This window comes from Montipora capricornis, chromosome 11, assembly GCF_036669925.1.
Source record: "Montipora capricornis isolate CH-2021 chromosome 11, ASM3666992v2, whole genome shotgun sequence".
In the NCBI taxonomy this organism is placed as follows: domain Eukaryota; kingdom Metazoa; phylum Cnidaria; class Anthozoa; order Scleractinia; family Acroporidae; genus Montipora; species Montipora capricornis.
The window spans coordinates 9,343,747-9,360,877 of NC_090893.1; the positions used below are offsets into that span (position 1 = coordinate 9,343,747).

Consider the following 17,131-nt stretch of genomic DNA (forward strand, 5'->3'; position numbering starts at 1 on the left):
ACGTCATGCAACATCCAAAATAATGCACGAAAAATTTGACAGTTTTCAAATTTGATCCAACATTATCCAACATGTGGCAACATATCGCAAAAGGGTGGCCAAACGTATGCAACATGTTGTGCCCAATAATGCTGCAAGATGTTGTGTTGAAATGTTGCGAGCATTTGGCCAGGACTTAAAACGCTTCAAGGTCATGAGCTGCTGCCTAAGCTCCACACTATTGTGTCAATAAATTATAAGTTGTCACAGGAATTAAACTGGAATAGAACTTAGAAAACAAACAAACAAACAAACAGAAAGACAAGTTGTGGTCAACACGGCAAAAAGAAGGAAAATACCCACCCTCCTCTGCCATGGCAGAAACGTGTTCTGAAGGTGATGCCAAAGCATGTGTAATAGAAAGCCCAACTTCTGCATCAGTTCCCCAGTTATCTGTTTTGTCAATCTTTCCCAGACCAGATACATTTGATACCCGTTCATTTAGCTGATTAAGCTGGATTCCATTGATCAGGCAAAGAAGGGTGAGAATTGCATGTAACACACCATGTTGAGCAAACCTCTCCTGGAAAATATGATCGACATAAAAAGTACATTTCTGCACTGCTATTTATTGTGCTGACTAATCAGCAGAGACCTTTGAATAGCAAATGGAGCTTGCCACAAACAAAATGTCTCTGAGGCATGAGAAACGAACTCGAAGCAGTCAATCAAAAGGTCACGTTAAACTTGCTCTAACGGGTCATCCCAAGGCCTTGAGGATGCCACATTTTTTCCACCTCTTCTCAATGACTGAGGAGTATTTACCAAAAAAAGTACTAAACGTTGAAGAGAAAAGAAAACCGTAAAAATTAATTCCCAATGGAAATTTCAGTCGACCCGAGCTGCAAAAATTTGTTTCCGCAAACATCAAAAATCGACAATCTGAACAAATTTCATGCTACACAATAGGTACTCTGGTCTTTGGCCAGACAACCTAACATAAATATCCCTTACTAACCAAGTTTGAAGCTGTACACAAAATATGGACCTTTTTTCAGTGTGCCTTTTTGGCCTGAACAAAAAGAAAAAGAGGCCACAAATTGAATTGAAAAAAATTTAAAAAAATTAATGAAGAGCCAGGATGCAGCTGAAGGAAACCACGTTGGTAAGACATTTGTTGCATTTTTGGTGATCAAAACACTTGGGAAAGCAGATAATAACTTCAAATTGGTTGTACTGTAGAAGACAGCTCAATAAATCACTGGCCATCCATAGTGCATGTTTTATGTGAGAGATATGTGTGATAATATTACATGGCTTTCTTCTGCAATGCTAATTGCAGTTAAGATCTTCATGGCACCAATGCAGTGGGCTATCACAAGTGGATTGGCCCTTAGCTGGTCAGCAGTCTTCCTGGACATGTTGTCAATCAGTTCCACAATGTAATCCATGAAACCATCTGAGTTGACCATGACTGAAAATGCAAGGAAGTGAATGATAAGTGTACTGAACCAAAAGGCAGCACTGAATATAGAAAAATCCATTTCACGAGTAACTTCAGTACAAAAGGAGTTCAAGCGAAGAGGAACTAAGGAACCATCCTCAAATAAAATTTAATAGTTTGCTTAAAGGATTTCACACTTTGATGTATTCATGCCAGGTAGGTTCGCAAGTGCAAATGCAAGCCCAATAGACCATTTTAGGGCCAATTTAGGGATAGGATTTTTATCGCATGCAACAAGCTTACGACGAGCCTACGACATGAATTACAATTGGCATGTACATCAGAAAAAATGTCGCAGCATTTTAAAACATGTTTTAAAACACTGTGAAAATCGTAAGTCATGTCGTAGGCCTGTCGTAAGCTTGTCGCATGCGACAAAAAGTGTACTGTGTAAATCGGACCTTACAGTTCTGTTCTCAGCCACCAGGCCTTTGAATAAAAGGGAGGCTGGAGTTGAGCTCAAATGAACCAAGCTGTTAAGAGATCTTGAAAAGATATACCTTCTTTATGATTGTCATGTCTTGCTAGCACAGTGAGAAGCTCAAGTTCTGACACTTTACTAATGGCAAGCGAAGCAGGTGTGCTCATCAAAAGTTCAATCAATGGTAACAGAATGTATCCCTGAACCTGTTCATTGGTATAATAACCTACAATATAATCATAAAGTACATAAAAGATATGGCAACAACTGAAATCAAGGAGACTAATCCGAGGTAAGGCGATGATGATACATGTATGAGGAATGTTGTGAGTAAATCACTGTGTCACTGTCACATGGTGTTGATAAATCATGCCAATTATTTGGAACTTAAACTTTTAAATATTCCACCTCTGAAGGCTGTACCCAAATACATGTACACATCAAATTATTAATCAGGGTTGTCGTTTGAGGTCGGAGGCCCGACGATTGGTCTGGTTGTTTACCATTTCACATCCGGTACTTTGATGCTATAAATTTGTAGATTTGTTGGCATCTTTTTTACCTTTTTCTTTTTATTCTTCTTAGACTTGGACTTTTCCTTACAAAGGAAAAGAACCATGACCGGCACTTTCATCATCAAATCCAGTACTTTGAAAAGCTATGAAAAACCCTGACTAAATACATTAAGACTACGAATAATTTTTGTCTTGCAAAAAAAAAAAAAGAATGTAATTTTGTTGTCTATTGCTCAGAAATATTTGGCCACAAATTGACAAAACATAATACTAAAAAATTCACTTGCATGTCAGTGATGGTGAATAAACCCTTCAAATGAGGGAGTGTAAATGTGTTAATCAACATGTGGGGAAGAACTTGTCTCCAGTAGCCGGCGGTCGTTTCTTTCCTTTTCGGGGAAGAGAAACGACCGCCGGAAATACGTCTGCGTTCACAGTCTAGTAGTTACCTAAATTGAGAGAAGTTTCCAATTCCACTACATCAAACCCTTGCAGAAAAGCTACTGGCATTCCTTTATCTCTGTTTTTGTATCCAGAGAATGACCAAAGTTCACCAGTTTTAAAATCATAATCTTCAATCCCAACATCTTTGAGACACAACTTTGCTATGTCTGAAATGAGAAAGGAGAAGGTTTGCAGTCAAGAATTTTAACCTTTAAAATTTACTGGCATACATGGGGGTGACAGCCTAAGGGAAAATACAGTATTGAGATATGGTATGTACGTGTAGAGTCTGTAAAATATTGATAATGGGTATAATGGTGTGAATTCATGCAAGACGCACTGTGTGGCGGGAAAATTATGTATATAAGGTATTGTCATGTAATGTTCTAAAGAAGAGTCTAGAAATGAGTAGGTGACAGTTGTTAGTGTGGTCAGAAGCAAATGTGAAGTGCCTGCTGGACATTAAATTGGCGACCAGAATAAAGTGGAATGGTGGTAACGTTGCATACAAACAATTTCCTTAATTTGAAGTTTGAAAAGACCCTGAAACTGTATATGCACGCTTCATGAAATATTAAGAAAACTAGTTCAAGGGCAATCACTTTAAAGCCTTCAACGTCACAGACAAGGAACAACAATGCCGTTATTCCTAGATTCAATAGAAGAAGCTAGGCTTGACATGTTCAAACAGCTTGATGATATGGGAATGGATTTGAACAGGACTGTACCTAACCATTCAAGGTTGTGGATGACCTCGTGCTAAACGCTACCTGTCTTTGTTTTAATTTGTTCTTGCAAACCCACTGTTGTCATTTTGGAGATGGCAACATCATTGAAGACCAATGCGTTTCTAAGTGCATTTGTGCGAATGGCTGCAAGGAGAGGATGGCTGATAAAAATGCTGAACAACAATGGGTTGAATTTCGTAGGCGCCAAGAAACAAATGAAAAAGTTAGTCAGTCAACTAGATTGCGATCAGGTATGACATCCAATCAAGGTGTTACTTGGTATTGGAACCCCCCATCTACTCCTCACTTTGGAGGTATGTTTGAAGCAATGATCAAGTCATCAAAGCGAGCCATTTACGCCATTTTAAAAGATCCAGATATCACTGACAAAGAACTGCAAACAAGATTCATTGGAGTCAAAAGTTTAATGAATTTAAGACCGCTGACCACTCTGAGTGATGACCCAAACAATGAGCCAGTACTCACATGGAATCACTTCCTTATCGGTAAAATGGGCGGCGACTTTGTTCCTGACAATGTGGATGGCACGTCATTCAATCCAAGGAGATGTTGGAGGCGAGTGCAAGAGTTAACTTGACGTGTGGGGTCATTGGATGAAGGAATACCTAACCCATATTGGCTCCAGTCAAAAGTGGTTCTATCCCATGGAGACTCTCAATATAGGAGATGTAGTTACTGTAATGGCCATTGATCCGGGTGCAGCGAGAAAAGAGTGGAAAGTTGGGCGTATGAAAACACATATCAAGGCAGTGATCAGCTCATGAGGGTTGTTGATGTTCCAGTTGGAGATAAGATCCTCAAGCAATTCATTACAAGAATTTCTCTGTTGGAATTTGCAGACACTGACTAAGAAATGAATTTTGAACATTGACCTTGTGTTTACGTTTTTAACGAATTTCAAGTGTCACTTATAAATTCGGGAGAGGAAAATGTTAAAGAGTTGATTAGTTACCATTACATGTTGCGTTAATCAGGCTTGTGTATAATATGAAGAATTAGCAGTCAATCAAGACGATCGTACTTTGAACAGCTGGTTTTGTGATTTCCTGAACTTGTTCTGTAGCGTGTTTATGGTTCTCCAAAATCAACTACACAATTAGCGAAAGGTTTTGTTGAAATCTGGAGACAGATCTGTGGCAATGGAGCCATTTGCTGCTGCACTGGCTGGGCTTCTCGTGTAAGGTAAGGTATACGCTTTCGGAGCCAATGACCCAACACGCTGGTGCTTATCCCCGGTTTCCGTAGCATTGAGGTACTAGGAGTATTTTAACTCCCCCCTGGAGGGGATGCTAGTCCATCGCAGGCTTCTCATGTGCACCAGTGATAATCCAACATCCAACTCTCTTTTCGGTTTGACTTTACACCATTTTGAGTAACTTGAGGAGTCTCAACACCACTCTACCTTATTTGAACTTGTCTGTGATTCCCAGAGGTTCAAGCCTTATAATGCTCAGAGTCTTTAACGGAGCTAAATGGGTCTTGGATCCAATGAGCTGGCTGATTATACTTCCGTCCTGGTGGTACTCATTTCAACTGTAGACAGCTGCAGCATAAGCTCTTTCGAACGCATCAGATAATGTATGCAGGGTGATCAGGGCTTACTTTGTACTAGTGTCTTTTACACATAGAAGAATTTTGATCTCGCCAAGGAGGGGTAACTTGGTGAACCAGCTTCTCCACTGCTCTCTTTGCTTGGACGGAAGGGCTTCATCCATGCTAATGTGTCTGGCTATGCCTGTTGCATGAACACTTTTGCTCTAATTATGAAAGGGGAGAGAAATCCAAGCAGATCGAAAAACGTTGCCGTTTTCCTCAGGACATTCCATTTAAAGTCCTACTTCACAGGAGGTGAATAATGAAACAGGAACTGGTCATCTCGTGCAATACAGGACATGCCAAGCATTTTCGTCACGGGAAATTCATGGTCTTCTTAAAACCTCTGTGAGATTCAAAATCCACTTTCTTACATGAAACCCAGCTTTATCACCCATCTCAGTCAACTGGCATCTTGTTTCTAAGGCCTTCTCTACGGAATCCAGTGACGCATGAGGTCATCCATATGACAAAGATTCTTTACTGTAATCGCTGCTAGAGGGTAAGTATCTTGGTGGATTCCAGCATGCTTCTGCCAAGTAAATTGAGCACAAAAAGGGCAACAGCAGCCGCTGAACACGAATCAAAGAAAGTTTTAAAATTTTTTGTCGATCTTCATGTTTCGCCAGAGAAAACGATACAAGTTGATTGTACATCTGACTGACATCTCCGACACGTTCTCTGACAAGTTCCTTTTCCTGGTGTTGTAGTTCTTCACGTTTCTGTTTGATTTCCCATTCAAGCCAATTCACCCGTAATCATGCTTGAATCTCTGCCTTCTTTGTGACATTTTGCTACCAGCAACAGAACTTGGGTGTGATTTGACATTCACGAGCGATGCCAGTAATGAATGAGCACACATAGTTTCACGATCAATTTGTTCAACCAAATCGTCAGCTTTGTCGCTACTTTTCTCTGCAAGACCTTCATCATTTTTGGGGGGATAAGCACTTTCCAAATGGTTCATTACCATTAGGGTATTTTCCTGTTGTTCTTGTAACACCTCATTGATTTTCAACACCCTAGCTAACTTGTTTAATAGATGTGTCATTTGCAATTTGGCACTTCTTTAGTCTCGTTTGTAATCTTGAATCTTGAATTATCGATCCTCTGTTTCGAATCCAGTCAATTCCATATCTTTTTCATTACCGGACAGCATTCCAGAAATAAACAGTGCTAAAAGGGCATTTGCACAATTCTTTATATTAAACACAAGCCCAAGTAACGCAAAATGTAACGGTAACTAAACAACTCTATAACAAGAACGATCAGTGTTTTATCCTCGATACTGCCATACCAGGGATGTCAGAGTGACCAAGAAAGAAAGAGAAATGATAGCAAAATATCAAGACCTTAGGCAAGAATTAGCAAGACTGTGGAATACAAAGTTGTTGTCCCTGTGGTAATCGGTGCACTGGGGACTGTATCTAGAAATTTGGCCAGTCATCTGAAGAAGGTTCCGGAGTGATACTTAAGATAGTACTCCTACAGAAAGCAGCGTTGCTTGGAACTGCAAGATTACTGAGAAAAGTAGCACAAGAGGCCTGAGGTTACAGGTTGTAGCTTTCCCTTGAGTATATAAACAGTACCAGCATGAAGACCAAGCTGAGGAACATGAACAACAACAACAACAATAATAATAATAATAATGTATAACAATAATGAACTTGAGTGTCAACTATATTTAGGGCTGGGGAACTAACATGGGGGACGCTGTACAGATATCAAATCAACAAAATCAACTCATATCAAATCATAGCTTGGGTTTTAAGGAGACGGGAAAAACCAGAGTACTTGGATTAAAACCTCTCATTGCAGACTAGAGAACCAACACACTAAACCCACATATGACGCCGAGCCCGAGTCTGGGAATCAAACCTGGGCCACATTGGTGGGAGGCGAGTATTCTCAACACCCTGCCTTTCAATGGTTAATACTTACCAGATAAAAAAAAGTTTGCTTCTCCCCTGACTGCCATGAAGACCAAAGACCCTACAGGTACCATGTCGATACATTCAATGAGTTGTTCACTTGCTTCCTTGTTGTGTCCAGTGTCAAACGATGCTGTTTCAGTCACTTGAAAAGTCATCAGGTCCATCACCACAACATTGATGCCAGGTTTATTGGGACTGTGTTCTTTGCCATTGATGTAAATACTAGCAAAATCACCAGCCTTGTAACCAAATGATTTGATGGATACAGGAATTTTTGTGTCTATTGCAAATAAAACATGGACACAATCTACCATGAGAGAATTTCCTAAAGGTTATAATAACGCTTTCTTGAAAGCTTCTTCCCAGCCAGTCTGGTGGCATGGCCAAATTTCTTGTATAGGAACCGAAAAAAGATACTACTGAAAAGGTGATCATGTACAGAAGGAAACTAATTAAATGAACAATTACATCTTAAATTATTTTTATCCAAAAATGATTTGCCTCAAATGGTGACACATAAATTTTACCATGGCTAACACCAGATACACTTAAAACCTTTTTCCATTTTTCTACAATGACTCTTCTTATCAATCTAAGGGTAGGAGGTAAGGGCTTAAACCCCTCCAAGGGGATGGGGAGGGGGGAGGGGATTTTGGAGTCAATGAGCTAACTGCCCTTATGTACCAAAACCCTGCCACTTACCGAGAAAACCAAGCATTACAAGTGTCTTGGCAGCATGTGTAGCACAGCGCGGGTGGTCACTATCTCCAATTGCCAGCTCCATAAGAGGCTTCAGCCCTCCCAATTGAATGATCTCTCCCTTAACCTCATCCGACATCATAGCCACATTTAACAGAAGTGCTGATGCCCACAGCTGAAGCTCTGAATCACTTGAAACTGCATATGTAAGGATGGCTTTCAGACAACCATCTTCAATAACTTTTCGTTGCAAATTTTCTGGAACAAAAAGAGTCTTTACCAGTATGTGTACCAGTAATTGCTGTTATTCCATTCGAAATTTCTTGGAATTTTTGGTAATGTACTGATTATTATTTTATTACACCACTTATTACAATTTTAGGCTGTGGGCCAGTGGTTTTCCATTCAGATTACTGGGGAAAGTCACAACCTGACAGGGGCATACAGGTTTTTACTGCTCTCTTGCATACGCCAACACTTTTCACTTCTGTTGAGTTGTGTAATTTTGCATTTTAAAGTTTTCTGCTACTCTCCATGCTCTCCTACTCTCCTTGTGGTGAATACATGGTTAAAAAAATATAGATTTAGCCAAGACTAAAAGCGCAGCTCCCGGGTTATTTATTCTTATAAAAAGTTAACCTGGCTTGAGCCTGTGATCAATCGAAAACCAGTTCCTGGTCAAGAGGTCAACTTAAAAATAAACAGCTGACCCCGATGAGCTCTAAACTTAAGCCTGCAATATGGTCATGTGTTACTGGTCAGCTGATACCTTGTTTTGAAAGGTGTCAATATCCAGGAAATTTTAACTTGGACCAAAGCCTTCTTAATTTTTCAAATGGTGACATGTGCAACCTATCCTCATTGATAGCCAGACCTTAGCAAATAATTATAAACTTTTGACCATCCAAATGGCTCGCCGATCACTTGGTCTGGCTTGGTTGGAGTATGATCTTGCCGTTCAAAAGGATGTGGAGGACACCGGTGTGTCAGATTGGTCCCCGATGAACTTGGACCTTTATAATTTTCATTTATGGTCTCCAGTACCCTTTAGCACTCAGCAGTCTGCCCCACAATGGTGTCAGCTAGCCAGGGCTACAGTCCCTGCACTCCTTACTGCCTCCCTTGGAACAATTGACAATTCCTCTGGCTCTTTGGGGAATGCTGCTACAGGACATTTCTAGCTCATGTGATGGGGACCACTCAAGAAGGGTTGGATGCCCATTTCAGTCCTCCAGGGATGTTTCCTCATGCTCCCCATCACCCTCCCCTGCCAATTGCACAATGACCACCCCATTGGGCTGAACCAGGAATTTCGTCTAACTTTGACTTGGTGGCAAGAACTCCTTCAAAGCTGGGATGGCCTCAAATTCCTCCTGATGCCAGAATAGGTCCCCCTTCCTGACTTCCAAGTCTCGTCTGATGCCTCAGGTTCTCTAGGTTATGGAGCAACCTTCAATAACCAGTGGTTCTTTGGCACTTGGTCAGCCTCGCAGCAAACCCTGTCAGTTGCATACAAGGAACTGTTTCCCACTGTTGTGGCAGCGTACTTGTGGGGACCTCAATGGGCGTTTAGGCAGGTTGAGTTCTTATGCAACCATATGTCTGTGATGGCAGTGCTGTCTTCTTGTACTTTTCAGAGATACAGGCTTAATGGTTTTGTTGCGTTATTGAGCATTGTTAGCAGTGCACCATTCGTTTCCTTTTACTGCTTTATCACTTTGTAGCAACAGATGCTCTTTGTTGCTTCCAATTTCAGCCATTCCTGCACCTGCCCAACAAGTTGAGCTATCCCCAATACCAATCCTTCCAGCCCTCCAGACAGTGCTGCGAGTCACTTCACCGAGAGATGCCATTTTTTCCTCACCCAGCTCGTTGTGTGTACTTGTTAGCCCAACATCACTATGTCAATTTTTGCCATCAGGATGGCTGTATGAGTCTCGATGGGGCTCTTCTCCCTGCTGATGAACAATCACTTATGTGTTTTGTAACATTGGCTGACAGCCTCCACCACTCTTCCATCAAAGTGTACTTCAGTGCAGTGTTCTTGGGACAGCCACAAAGGTTCGCCTGATCCTGTCAATTGTCTGCATCTACAGCCATGTTGACTAAAAGGTATAAAACAGGTACAAGGTTCGTCCCCCTTAAAAGAACTTTCCATTGCTATTAATGTTACTCCAAGTCATTCAGCACTCCTTAGATCTCAACTCCAGGGACCATGTCATGCTATGTGCCGCCTGTTTTCTCAGTTTTGTATGTTTCTTTTGTGCAGGCAAGTTCACAACTAATCTGCCGTTTGACCCTAGCATCCAAATAGCAGTTAGATGTGCAGACTGATGTGTTGGTAGATCCCACATGTATGCAGATACACACCAAGTGCTCAAAGACAGACTGGCAACAGGCAACAATGTTATCTGCCCAGTGGTGGACATTGGTAACTTTTTGGCATTGCATGGCCCAGCCAACTGGTTAGGGCACTTGCCTTGAGATCCGTGGTCAAGACCCGTCCTGGCGACTCATTGAATTTGTTCTTGGAAGTCCCTAGTTCGACTTCTTCACCGCACTTGTAAATAGCCAACTCGTTTGCCTCTGGCAGTTGTGATTCTTAACAGTTGTTGTTGTTGTTATTGTTGTTCTGTTCTGTCATTTCCTTGATTGTGTTTCATAGGCCCTAAAAAGCGCCTATGGGGAGTGGTCAATTAAGTATGTATTGTATTGCCCCTTACCCCAGCAGCAGTTGTCATCCACTGTGCAGTTTATCCTGTGGCCACAGCTTCTGAATTGGCACAACAGCTGCTGCCTGGGGTTGTCCCTAATCACCTTATGAAGACTATAGGTCGGTGGTTTAGTGATGTGTACCAACTCTATTTGGCTTTCTTACCCAGGTCTCCATTCAGTTTGCCTAGCAGTTAGGGCGCTTGAGTTTTCTCACACTAGATCGGGTGCCTCATGTTTGGTGCCCAGAGCTTTAGTCATGAGCCCCGTTGCTATGGGCTGTCCCAGACTTGAGGTTTTTTCAGCATGGTGGGTGGGACTTGTGGCTGGGTTGCAGGTAGGGCAGGCTCTTGGGTGTTCTACTTACTTGGGTTTTGGGGTCATCAGTACCAGCCCTCTTGTTCCTGGTCACCCAACCTCCATTTGCATTAAATAGGTTCAAATGTAATTTAACTTAGTTAATTAAAGACAAGGAGCAAGTGTACTTGATCAGTGCCTGGGATGACATTGGCATTTATGGGTGTACAGCGTGGTAGGCAGAGAGGCCATTAGTTCTGAGCATGATGTCAAGGCATTGCAGCATTCACTTGGTCAGCACTATACTGATGTCGACTATGCGTGCGCCTTTGCATGTGGTCATAGTTTTACTGGGCTCAGAGGACAGGGTGTTTTGTGTAGCTTGCTTTTTTTAGTGTCTCCTCCCTCCTTTTCCCCTTTTTGTATTACTTGTTATCTACATAGTAGGTTCTCCACCATTCTTCCAGTTCAGTGTGACAGGTGCCAGGACTGGGGCTGGGTTTGGCAGGAGGGGCTTGCGACTGGGTTGGTGGTAGAGCAGGCTCTTTAGTGTTTCCAGCCCCACGTTCCTGGGTACCCAACACCATGTTACTTTTCATGCTGACATTATATTACAAATACAGATTACAATGTCACATATAAAATAGAAGTTTTGCCTCCATTTTGAAAAATAGGCACTCAATGAGTGCATGTCTCTACTGCAGATTGGCAGTTTAAATAATTGACGTAGGGAGGGCGTTGTGGGTGATATTAATTTTATTCTACTGTAAGTCACTTTGGGTTATGGATTAAGGCAAGTTACTACTAACAGCACAAACTGCTTTATGGTCAGTGAAAATGTGCTGTTATTTGGGATACTGGTTAATTGGTGTTTATGTGGTCTGGCCAAGTCCCTGAGGACAAGAACATTCATAAATAAATAAATAAATAAATCACTAAATTATGTTCTTTTTTTGAGAATTTGCATAGAAGTCTTTTGGTCTGCTGAACAAGGGTCGGGTGTCTGAGCTTTTGAGTAAAAACCTCCATATTCAAAGTGTGTACAAATGTTCTTCAAACCACTGAAGAGTTCTTTTGACAAACGTAAGCTTGACGCTACTTAGTACCCTGCACCGACTATGTGTTTTGTAATCGATTCTCTACAGTTCTAGCAGCACACAAAAACTTCTGATGGTACCGAGACTTTTCAATGGTTCTGATGAGTAGTGGAGAAATCTCACCTTACTTACTTATGAACTTACAACTCAACAGCATTGTGTCTAGCTGTGCACGTACAGTAGACACAAAAATTCAGTGCGATGAATCTACAAATTTGTCTTTTGTATTGTAAACAAAACTTAAAAGATTTCCACCACAGAAGAACTCACAAGACAGAATTCAAGGCTATAAAGAAATTAACTCACCCATTGTACAAAACAGACCAAGCAGTTCGGCAACCAAGCGAATTAAGATGTTGTCTGTCCTTGAGGCCAGTGGAACAAGAGACTTGATGACATCATTACCTGCTGACAGCACTCGCATTGCCGCCATGCGGTTCGCTGTGTGAGATCCTATCCAAAAAGGCCAAACTACACTATGTTAGGGAATGACAATAAATGTGGGTATTTTCCAAGAATTTGATTGGCTGAAATCATTTCCAATTTTCGCAAATGTTGTAGTTAAGATTTTTCCTAGGTTTAAATATTTTTCAGACAAGCCTTTTTTTTTAACTTTCCTTGTCTTATAGACAATATCATAATCTGAAACAAAGGAAAGTAAAACACAAACTACTGGGCCGAGTTGTTTCGAAGGCAGATTACCGCTAACCTGGGGTTGAATTTTAATCTGGATTTCTTTTTCTCTTCTTCAAAAGCATTTTCTCTGATAATAATTATTTTCTCTATTATTTTGAGAGCACCCAATCATTAAATGGAGGCGCGGTGGCCTTGCGGTTAGTGCGCTCGACTCCGGATCGAGTGGTCCGGGTTCGGGGCCTGGCCGGGGACATTGTGTTGTGTTCTTGGGCAAGACACTTTACTCTCACGGTGCTTCTCTCCACCCAGGTGTATAAATGGGTACCGGCGTAATGCTGGGGGTAACCCTGCGATGGACTAGCATCCCGTCCAGGGGGGAGTAGAAATACTCCTAGTCGCTTCATGCTACTGAAACCGGAGATAAGCGCCGGCCTCATGAGCCTTCTGGCTCTTAAGCAGAGACTTTACCTTACCTTACCAATCATTAAATTGTAAACACAAAGAATTAAACTGAATTTGCTTTTTAAGCTTTCATTTCTAAAGTCAGATTTCACAAGATAACCCTGGGTCATCTTAATCCTGCTTTCAACAACCCGGTCCTGTAGTTCGAAAATTTTTTAACCAAGGAGAATTTTAACTACAACATCAACATTAACTTTTTCCATGGAAAATCAGGGATACTCAGAAAAAACCCCAGTGTGCCTTTGTAGGAGTTTGACTCATGCAAGGAGCACTCAGATTTTTTCCAAGTATCCCAGAGTCACCATTGAAAACTTTTGTCAATTTTGTCGCTTATGATGTTGTTTCATCTAAGCACGGACACGTCATGGGGAAAACATGCTCTAATTCGCTGCAAACATGACGAGTTTTGTCTTCAATCATTCGAAAATTGAGGAATGTTCATGCAAGTTTTCCTAGAATGGCGTCAAGACTAGATATCAAAGACTTTTTCTAAGTAATTGACCCTGCTGATAAAGTATGCTTCAAATACTTTCAGTCAAACTGTTGCACGCAATAGTTTGCTTATAAATTATTTACTTCTGCCAAACTCAAACTTCAAAATGTTTTCCTGTCATATGTCCACGCTTAGATGAAAATGACGGTAATCTTGCTTCCCCCTTTCCAGGAAATCTATCAACAGCATATATGTGTAGATCACCTAATTGTACTCCTGTCCTAAGTGACTGGCAGGGTGGTTTCATTTGAGGAGTTTTCTGGCATTGTTTCTCAGTTTTTGTCTGCTCTTTCTCCTCCCCCTGTTTATCTATTTTATTACTCATGATGGTGCCTAGATGAACAAGGATGTGGGTGTTTATGCCTAGGTTGCAGAGATTGATAACCATGATGGTGCTTTATGGTCCAGAGGTCTACAGTCCAAGCAAAGGTCCCAGAACTTACCGGACACCCATCCTTAACCAGCCTGAAGTTCAGCTGCCTCCTCCGCTTGTTAAGTCACTCAGGGAGAGAGCACTAGTTTTGTAACTGTGTTTTTGGTAAACATTAATTTTTTGTTAAAAGGCCAGGAAGTACATTTGTATATAATATTGAAAATACATGTACTTAGTTTCCTTTGCACATGATTCACATACAGCAAATTGCAAATAAAAAACAAACCTTCTGAGAGAATTAAGTCATGAAGCAACACTACAGCCCAGTGGACAATATCATTGTCACCAGATGCAAGACAAACTGGAAGTCGAGCCAAAAGGGATGAAGAGGCAAGAACATTGGTCCGGAATGGCTGATTTCCAACACAAAGGAAGCTGAGAACACGTAATATTAGCCTCTGTAAGATGGCCTCGCTTGAACACAAAGCATTCTGCAGAGATTTGATGATGTTTGGAGTTTTGCATATTTCTGCTTTATGAAGGTCTTGGATGGCAAATTGGTGGAGTAAACCAGCAGCCCAGTATACAAGATCACTGTCATCTGTACTCAAAGAAATGAAACAAAAAAGATTCCGATGTGAATTCACATGTGACTGCTGATGACATTGCACACAATCAACCACTTGAAAATAAAAAAAAATGCTGGAAAGTTTCTTATCAAGACCCACATTTGTTCAACAATGTCCTGGCGGTTTCAAAAACTTTTGAAGTAGATGCCGGGGCTAATAAGTATAAAGCAGCGGTCAGTCACTCTTGTCTTTTGCAAGGGTTTGAGTAACAATCATGGCCAGCGGTGAGAGGCAAATTTCTGATGGACACCGGTATACTGCAGGTGACTGGTTTCTAAAGAAACCCCTGCAACATTGGAGTACCAGTAAGTTGGCTGTTATTGTCTTCTTTAGAAAGGTCCATGTATACTACATGTATATTAATATCCCTTTTTGGGGGGTTAGTAGATGATGCCTTAAAAGAAGCCTTACAACTTGGAGAAGAAGGTATCCAAACATCAACCAAGACACCATCAAATTAAAGTCGGTTGAATTTCATTGTACATGTAAATTAGATATGATACTTATGAGGAGAGAGGCATGATAAAGTCTGCTACGAGCCCAGAAGGCCCATCTCCGGTTACTGTAGCATGAAGCGACTAGGAGTATTTCTACTTTCCTCTGGATGGGATGCTAGTCCATCGCATGGTTGCCCCCAGTATTAAATTCGCTGGTACCCATTTATACACCTGGGTGGAGAGAGGCACTGTGAGAGAGTAACTTGTCTTGCACAAGAACACAACACAATGTCCCCAGCCAGGACCCGAACTCGGACTACTCGATCCAGAGTCAAGCGCACTAACCATGAGGCCACCGCACCTCCTACAGAGAGGCATGATTCTGTTTCCTGAATGATGTCATGGACAGGCAACCATGCTATGGAAAATGAAGGACTCCATGAGGAGACCCTTGTGAGAGCAGCTCACACATCACTCCAGGGCTGGCAACTTGTAGACCTAGGTACCTCACGTATCCGTTATTATAATGTATAGTCCAAGTACAGTACTTACCCTTGCAGAGAGGTGACTGCTAACCAGCATTCTTTAGATTTTCATATTGGCTAAGTTACTTTAGTCTACTCTAAACAAAATGATCACAGTGTAATTTGCATGGACCATGTTTTTTTCAGCACACCAAAATATGGCCCCATCAATCAGATTGATCACCATTATTGATCCCATGTAACAGTTTCGATGGGAAGGAAAAAAAACTTCCTCACAAGATGGCTAAATTACCAGATTTTCTTAGGCATGTGTTGGCAAATATACTGACCCATTGAGCTACATGTACAAAATATTATAATGATACATTTCTTCGTAAATATGAACAACAGCCCACAATAATAATAATTATTATTACTGTGGACTGTTCTTCATTTTTACCTAGAAATATGTCAATATATTATTGGCTGTCTGCTGACTGTCAGTAGCGAATGGCAGACAGTCAACCATTATTCTGTTGAAAGGTCTCACCAGCTCTGAGGGATACAACAGCCGGTCTAAAAACATCATATTTGGCCATGTCCTTAAGATGAACAACTTCTTCCTCTGTGTTATTGTTCACAAACATTACCATGGTATGCAAACAAGTCCTCATCAATACAAAGTCCCCTTGATTTCGCACAAGCATATCAGACACTGTTGGTACCACTCCATCACCAATGAGGAGAGATCGCAAAGAGTCGCAAGCAGAAAGCTGATGAATTATAAATAGGCTCCATCGCATTATTTCCTTATTTCTTGTTTCAGTCATCAGTTTGAGAAGAACACCAACAATAAGAGAGTTGTCTTGTGTCAAACGGATTTTAGCTGCTTCATTCTCGTAAATAAGATGAAAGAGTGATTCTGAGGCACTTCGCTGCAAGCGAAAATTGTACCCTCCCATTTTGGCAAGTTCCTTAAATCCAACTTGGATTGATTTAACGATGGAGTCTGCAAGTGACTCTAACACCCCATGTTTTATCAATCTGTCTCTGTCAATCTTCTCTGAGTTCTTTACCAAAACTCCCAAAGCAACTACAGCTTTCAAAATTTGAAGTTCATCTGTGCTGTAGGATGCTTTAACGATAAAATCCAGGTTCTTTTCCCTCATGGCTCTGTCCAACACAACTTGTTCGGCACTTTTTCTCAAAGAATAGCTCGTTGAACGAACAAGAACTTCCAGATCTTCCAATCGAATGCTATCTTCCATCTTGGAGAGTGGCTTTCGTGTGCATTTTTCCCTGATAAATTTGCGTAGTTCCCCGATACAAAACGCTGCACCCAGCCCGGACAAAAGACCCGCTGTAAGCCAAAGAGCTTTTTCTTTCTCGGTCGCCATGGCTTACTAATGTTTAGAGTGAAACGTACCGTAGATTTGACCTGTGTCGCGCCATCATTTTGAATCTCAAGATATGGCACTGCATGTAAGCTACTTTTTTTAGTGACCACCGGCCAGGTGTAAGTGAAACAGTCCTGTTTTTCAAGGGCAATTCAGTACCCTTCTCAAATACAAATAATCGAGAAAGACATCTATACTTGGCAACATTATCTTAGTGCATACAATGCAGATTCTGGGAGATTCTGGATTCTGGTCGGATTCTGGTCGACAACAGTTCGAGCATGCGCATTGCCAGA

The 17,131-nt window shown here is 41.3% G+C and overlaps 2 protein-coding genes across 2 annotated transcripts in view; one reads left to right on the top strand and one right to left on the bottom strand.

Moving 5' to 3' along the window:
• The window catches only part of LOC138022882 (uncharacterized), a 25,753-nt gene extending 8,646 nt beyond the window's left edge, over nt 1-17,107 (bottom strand). The window contains exons 1-9 of the mRNA XM_068869883.1: nt 15,989-17,107; nt 14,195-14,509; nt 12,251-12,397; nt 7,842-8,096; nt 7,147-7,419; nt 2,869-3,030; nt 1,984-2,130; nt 1,293-1,453; nt 343-562 (exon numbers count right to left, since the gene is read on the bottom strand). Of these exons, the coding sequence (XP_068725984.1) occupies nt 343-562; nt 1,293-1,453; nt 1,984-2,130; nt 2,869-3,030; nt 7,147-7,419; nt 7,842-8,096; nt 12,251-12,397; nt 14,195-14,509; nt 15,989-16,835 (2,527 nt within the window). The 5' untranslated portion in view covers nt 16,836-17,107. The remainder of the gene's footprint in view (nt 1-342; nt 563-1,292; nt 1,454-1,983; nt 2,131-2,868; nt 3,031-7,146; nt 7,420-7,841; nt 8,097-12,250; nt 12,398-14,194; nt 14,510-15,988) is intronic.
• LOC138022879 (receptor-type tyrosine-protein phosphatase delta-like) overlaps nt 1-17,131 on the top strand; it is a 282,480-nt gene that overhangs the window by 91,050 nt on the left and 174,299 nt on the right. The gene's annotated exons all lie outside the window — the stretch shown is intronic.